General features: G+C 39.7%; 1 protein-coding gene across 1 annotated transcript in view; it reads left to right on the top strand.

Annotated features, from left to right (window-relative positions):
• The window catches only part of CRLS1 (cardiolipin synthase 1), a 32,253-nt gene that overhangs the window by 2,951 nt on the left and 21,727 nt on the right, over window positions 1–7,575 (top strand). Inside the window, 1 exon segment of the mRNA XM_027766084.1 lies at window positions 1,201–1,338. Coding sequence (XP_027621885.1) covers window positions 1,201–1,338 — 138 coding nt within the window.

Genomic DNA, 7,575 nt, shown 5'->3' with positions numbered 1-7,575 from the left:
CTTGAACCCTGATTGACTACATGGGAGTCCACATAATAACCATTACGCCAACTGCTGGTCCCTAGCAGTTAACATTCTTTTGATAAATGTGTGTAGGGGAGTGAGAGGTTATTTGTTTCAAGCTAAAATGCGTGGGGCTGATAATCTGACTTTTTTCTTTTTAGAGAGGTTTTTTTAATTTTTTTTTTTGCCATAGGGCATGTATGCTCACCATAGAGACAGAGAGACAGGGAGTGAGAAGTCATCCCATGGTGGGATGGCCACACTGCCATCCTGTCTCCTCCATTTTCCTCTCGAGATCTTGGGGACACAGGCATGCACACACACCTGCCCAGTGTGAGTTTTAAACCACCAGGTCTGGGACTTGAACCACAGTTGACTGTGTGGGAGTCCAGCGGCATAACCATTATGCCATCTGGTGGTCTTGATAATCTGGCTTTTTTTTCTGACACTTCCTCAACTACTTTTCTTCTTACAAGATCTTTCTAGTGTTTTACTTTTAAAAGCAAAGTGTTGAAATTTCTAAAATCTAGTGAATTTGAGATTTAACTTATGTGGTAATGTGTATTTGTCTCCTCTATAGGAAGAAAACAAATCATACAGTGTTGTCAAAAAAGTCATGACATATTTTTGCATAGAAAAACAGGAAAAAATGTCATGACTTTTCCGATGACCCTCTCTATATATGACACTTTATGTTTCAGTTCATGGCACATCTTCATGTATGTATGGTATTCTTGAAAGACAGTCTCAGAGAAATGTCTATAAAAACAACAGAATGAATCTGAAAACTTAAAAACTACTAAATTTAAAGTTTATGTATACCTTTTTTTAAATTTTTTTTGGAGAGGTTTTCGCTATAGGGCGCGTGTGCTCTCCGGACAGACAGGACAGAGAGACAGAATGCAAGAAATCACCCCCAGGGGGGAATGGCCATGCCGCAATCCCTTCTCCTCCATTCTCCTCTTGGGATCTTGGGCACACAAGCACACACGCCCAGTGTGAATTTTAAGCCACTGGGTCCAGGATGCAAACTGCGGTCGACTACGTGGGAGTCCAGCGACATAGCCATTACGCTAACTGCTGGTCCCTATGTATACCTTTTGATCTTTAAGTTGATGAAGTATATTTTTCTAATATATATATAATTTAAAGTATGAACCTATAATATTTCATTTAAATTTTGTCTTTGTGTTTCAGTATGAAAACCCATGGACAATCCCAAATATGTTGTCAATGACGAGAATTGGCTTGGCCCCAGTTTTGGGCTATTTGATTATCGAAGAAGATTTCAATATTGCACTAGGAGTTTTTGCATTAGCTGGGCTAACTGATTTGGTAAGTTATAAATATATTCTAATTTTGCTCTCTTTCTAGATCTCTCCTTCAGGGTCTCTATTGCTACAGTGAAACAGCATAGCCTTAGTCTGCTTTTCCTTGCAAGGATATCCACAAGACAAATTTGACCTAGTACTTTTGTGTAAGGACTTATCTTTTCTTGGAGAGGTTTTTGCTATAGGGCATGTGCACTTAAGCCAGAAAGACAGAGAGACAGAAAGCGAGAAATCACCCCCCAGGGGGGGATGGCCACGCCACAATCCCTTCTCTTCCATTCTCCTCTTGGGATCTTGGGCACACACGCATACATGCCCGGTGTGAGTTTAAGCCAGGACTTGAACCGTGGTCAACTACATGGTAGTCTAGTGACATAGCCATTACGCTAACTGCTGGTCCCTGTAAGGACTTATCTTTAGCATCTGTGTAGAACTGTTTCTCTATATATGATCTAAGAGAGGAAGTGAAGGCTGTAGAGAATTATAAAAGGAGATACTTATTGTCCTTGGTTTTTAACTATGTAAAAGAAATACCCTTAGAAATTCCCAAAGAGTTGAATGCTTACTTCAGGGATAGAGATAAAGGAAGAGACTGGGAAACTGTTTTTCTGTTTATTGCCACAGAGGACAATACTCTGATCTGCAATGAGTTGGTTTTTCTGGTGGAGAGGGAAACAGTGGACCAGTTGTTATGACCCGGAGAATTGGAGTGTGACCAGGGAGCTTGTGCAGGCCAGATCTCTGCTCAGGGTTAATGCTAGCAGAAGGCTCTGGGTACCCCCACCCTTACAGATTCAGTCCCTGATCTATGTTCCACAGCCTTCTGATCGCACTACAGAAGACCCTGTTCTGGGTTGGGCATTGGGCATCCTTCCTTCTTCCTCATATTGAATAGATGGACAGTGGAAAGAAGAGCTCCTTGATACCACTCTGTTAATTTTTTTCTCTTTTTTGGGGGAGTAGAAGGGGCAAGGATTTATGTAGGTGATCTCAAAATAGAACTAGCAAAATAATTTTATAACAGAAGGCTCCAGTATGTGTTAGATTTAAGGCTTTTGCGAACTGGCCAGCTATCACCATGTATGACAGTATTTGTATGTATCACCCACTTTGTTTTATAAAGGATTTAAAACTACATACCAGAGTAAATCACACTTGAGGGAAGCAAGGAAAAAGTGAAGGAACATTTTTAAATCAAGGCAAAGTTAGCATGTAGAAATAAAGTACAGTTTATTTTTGTACTGGCTGGTCTGAGTACCCAGACAGGCAGTAATGATTTGGTGCCTCTTCAAACTGATTTACATTAAAAAAACTTTGATCAATATTTATTTAGCAAGAATGGGGAGAAACTAATTTTATAGTAATAAAAGTTATATTTTTATAATGCCAGCAATTCCCTTCAAGGTTCATAGAAATGAAATTCTACCTGCCCAGTAGCAGTAGCACTGGTGACAATCGAGAGTGGATGGACAGTTTTGAAGAGCATTTCCTAATGTGCATTAAATACAGCCTTTCAAATTGGGTCATACCTCTTCTTTTTCCAGAGTTTAGCTCTCATTTGCCACCATCTGTTCCCATTCTCACAATCTCTCTCCAGTGTTTATCTCTGAAACCCAAAGGCCTCCACTCATTATTAGTATGTCCTCCAAGTTTGCTAATGGCCCTTATACTGATAGTGAAACTTTTTTTTTTGAGAGAGAGGTTTTTGCTATAGGGCACGTGTGCTCTCCAGAGAGACAGAGACAGAGAGATAGAAAGTGAGAACTCATGGCCACACCACAATCCCTTCTCCTCCATTCTCCTCTCGGGATCTTGGGCATGCACACACATACACCCAGTGTGAGTTTAAGCCACCGGGTCCGGGACTTGAACCTTGGTCGACTACATGGGAGTTCAGCGACAGCCATTATGCTAACCACTGGTCCTGAAACTTTTCTTTTTTAACATGACATTTTTCAGTTACTGGATTCACCTTTTGTTGGCTTGCTATATTTTGGGTGTTTTGTTTTGTTTAGCTGCTACATAGAATGCAATATTTACTGAGTGGGAGAGAGGCCCCATTAACATTTTTCAGATATATAAGATGATGTGTGTGGAAACCTGAACTGATTGGTGCCATGTTTCACATTTATTCCATGAAGGTTTTGAGAGCTCCAGATTGGCTGCTGGGCAGATGGCAGGATTTATCAGATTGAGCTGGGAAATGACAAAGTCTGGTTCGTCCTGTGCATGGGGAGTGGATTATAGGAAGGCAAGAGTAGAAGCAGAATAACTGATTAGGAGGCCCACAGTTATCTAGGGGAGAGGATGGGTGCCTGAGATGAGTGGGAGTTTGAACTGGAGAGAAGCAGATGGGTATAGGATATGTGTTAAAGTTAATGTTGGTATATTGACTGTGTGTAGCGAGAGAAAGAAGAATCAAATATGGCGAACAGCAGATAACGTAATAGTTATGTCGCTGAAATCCCACGTAGTTGACCACTGTTCGAGTTCTGGACCTGGTGACTTAAAAGTCACCCTAGGTGTGTGTGTGTGTGTGCCCAAAATCCCAAGAGGAGAATGAAGGAGAAGGGATTGTGGCATGGCCATCCCCTCAGGGGGTGATTTTTGCTGTGTGACCATCTCCCCAGGAGGTGATTTCTCGCTTTCTGTCTCTCTGGCGAGCACATGCACCCTGTTGCAAAAAAATCTCTCTAAAAAGAAATCAAATAAGAATACTAGACTGCTACCTTTTTTTTCCTCTTTCCTAAAACTCAACTTACAGTGACTTTAGATTTTTCAACTTTATGATGGTGCAGATTGCCATTTGTTTTCTTTCTTTATTTTTAAAAAGCTGATAATGACTTTGACTTAAAATAATAAGTATTATATTGTTTTTTACTTATAGTATTCAGTATATTACATGTAATTGTCAACACTTTTTTTTTTTTTTAAGGTTTTTGCCCACAGAGCATGTGTGCTTGCAGGAGAGAGACAGAGAGAAGGAAAATAAGAAATCACCCTCCCAGGGGAGATGGCCACACTGCAATCCCTTCTTTAGTCTCCTCTTGCGATTTGGGACATGCATGCACACATACCCACTGTGATTTTTCAAGCCTCTGGGTCTAGGACTTAAACTGTGGTCACCCATGTGGGAGTCCAGCACCTTAATCCGCTGGCCTCTGAGATATTCAACACTTCATGATAAAACAGGCTTTCTGTTAGATGATTTTGCTTATCAATAAGCTAATGTAAGTGTTCAGAACACACCAAAGGTAAGCTTGGGTAAGCTACGATGTTTGTTAGGTTAGGTGTATTAAATGCATTTTCCACTTAAAATATTTTCATCTTACGGTAGGTTTATCAGGACATAGCCCCATCATAAATAGAGGAGCATCAGTACACTGGGGTCATTTTGTTGCAAATTAGCTAATTAATTAAATGATTAGGTAGAAAGGGAGAGATTGGTGATCCAGGAGGGGTGGCACAGGAGGGAGGCACACCACAAGGTGAGGGGGCCTGGCATCAGAAATCTGGAAGGGCAGAGAGAATATGAGTGGATGTAGGTAGATAGGTGACGAGAATATGAAGAAAAGCTGGTAGTCTTTTTCAGAGAAAATATAGACACAGTCATGGGCTTGAGAGAGAGGGCTTAGGAGGGATAGAGCAGGTCTGAGCTGAGAGCAAAGAGAGAAAAGGAGGTAAAAATCTTAGGCCGGTGTAGGACTGCTAGACAGTATTGAATGCCCCTGGGAGATTTGCAGTCCCAAATTTGGAGTGAGACCCATCAGCCCATCTGTGTGTTTTTCTGGAACCATGTTTGACAGCTTACATGCAGGCTTATAGCATAGGACTATCTGTGTTTATCCATGCTGATAGGATGGAATGAGAGAGTTACAGATGCTTGCAGAGGAGTGATGCTTGTTGGTGATCTTAAATCTAATGTGGGTGATGATGGTGAACGAATGGCAGGTTAAGTTCCCTGAGATCAGAAATTGAACTGAAACCTAGATCTTTCAAGGTCCCAGCTCCCCATTTCAGTACTTTCTGTTAGACCACCTTACCTTTAGTATGTTTAAGAGAAAAATAGAATTCCTTCACTTGTGATAGTAATAGATAAGTAACTGCTTTTTTTGAAGATTTACAAAGTGCTGAGCACTGAACAAGTACTAATCATATTATATGCTGAAGACAACCTATCCTTTGAGGTAGGTATTATTATCTCTGTTTTACAGATTAGGAAACTAAGACTTACAGAGGCCAACTAACTTACACAAGGTCACTAACCTTGTGTCAGAGCCAGGACTTGAACCAGTTCTGTTCTGCTACAAGGACCAAGTTTATTACTACTGTCCTGTACTACTCCATTCTCCTCTAACTCATTGGAATGTCTTTAAAATGTACCATGTTTCAATATGTCTCAACTTTTTTAAAGAATTATTTTATTTAACTTTATTTATCTATCTATTTATTTATTTATTTTAATTTGCCCAGAGAGGGACAGAGCAAGAGAGAGAGAGAGAAAGAAGAGGGAAAGCGAGAAAGCAAGCTACTGGTCCAGGACTTGAACTGTGATGGAAGTCCAGAGCCCTTAAGCACCACACCATCTTCCAGCCCCAGTCTCAATATAATCTTAATAACATATATGTCAGTGTGAGAGAGAGAGAAGCAAAATGAGAAAGCAAGCCGCCAGGCTGGGACTCAAACTGCAGTTGGCTATGTGAGAATCCAGTGCCCTTAACCACCACCAAATATGTCTCAATTTTAACTTTTTTCTTAGAAAGTGGAATAGAACTTTTAAACATTGGTTGAAGCTTGAATTTAGATAAAATGTGTAAAATCCAGGTAGGAAATTGGATAAACCAAACAGTATTGCCTTATATTATGTAGATAGGTGGTATTTGTTTACAGTTCATTTGGGAACCCCAGGGTGGCCAGGTTTTTCCCTTTCACAAGTTAGAATGTAGGTCTGAACTTTTTATGAGAAAACTTTAAATATTTAAATGTTAGCAACTATTTTTTTTTTTTTTTTTTAATTTGCCAAAGGGTGTGTATATTTGCGGAGAGAGAAAGAGAGAAAGCATCACCACAGAGATGGTCACACTGCAATCCCTTCTCCGTTTCTCTTTTTGTGATTCTGGGCATGCACGTACATGTACTTAGCATATTTTTCAATCCTCTGAGTCCAGAACTCAAACCACACAGTTGGCCATGTGGGATCCAGCCACCATAACCACCATGCCATCAGCTGGCCTTGTAATTACAATTTTTAACAAACTCGTCTAAAAGTTAATTTTATTTATTTATTTATTCCATGAGAGAGAAGGAGGTGGAGAGAGAGAGTATCTTCACACTGGCCCAGCCTGGATAACATGCACTTATGCACCTGCAAAAGGAGGCCTTTGGGAGGCGAACCTGGGCCCTCCCTGTTGGTCCAGCATCACAGAGTGTTGTATTACCATTGTGCCACCAGTTGGCCCTAGTTATGATTTTTGAAACTGTGAGAAGTCAAACAAAACTAGTGCGAAGATCCTGTTTGTTCCACTAGCAACTAGGCTCAATGTCTGCTTTAAAGTATAATTTGTTTCCAGTAATAATAAATAATAATAAGTATCAGAATTTTAAGTAGGTCAAGTACAAAGAATTGAATTTCCTATTAGGTATTACAGATATAGTCAGAATATGGAATTAATTATGGTATTGAACAAAGTAAGTTGAAAAATAATGTCGGTAATTTAACTGTTAGTATTATATCTATCTATCTATATATATGAAATATAGAGTTGGATCATATTATGGAAAAGTGGGTAGGAAGTGTGAAAGTGAAGTGTCTCACAGTTAGAGGGTATTCCTTGCAAGTTAAATAAGCTCGTTTGGGCTGTGGTAAAAATAGCCCCGAGGCTCAAAAGATTGGACTCCTAAGTCCATGCTCTGTCAGTCATACTCTCTGGGTTTTTTACATCTCTAAGTTTATGTCTGGGATCACGCCACAAGGAGGCATTGTGAAAAATATTGATAAACAACTTGAGGCCTTGAGAACAAAAGTACTATAGAAATAAGAAATTATGTTCTGACTAGTTGCTAATTTGAAAACTAAATATATACCTGTGAAACAGCATGGTTGTTGTTTTAAGTGAGCATGTTTAAAGGAAAGAAACAGAAGAGATTTTGTTAACATTTTATGAAAGTATAGTTGTTATTCTGCTATCTCTTAAGCTTCAAACTATCCGCTCTGTTCCTGTTATGACGTTTATAAAAAAAA

The sequence above is a fragment of the Tupaia chinensis genome, unplaced genomic scaffold (assembly GCF_000334495.1).
Source record: "Tupaia chinensis unplaced genomic scaffold, TupChi_1.0 Scaffold140845_1, whole genome shotgun sequence".
Lineage (NCBI taxonomy): Eukaryota > Metazoa > Chordata > Mammalia > Scandentia > Tupaiidae > Tupaia > Tupaia belangeri.
The sequence above is the reverse complement of the archived record's forward strand: the minus strand, read 5'-3'. Positions and strand labels throughout refer to the sequence as shown.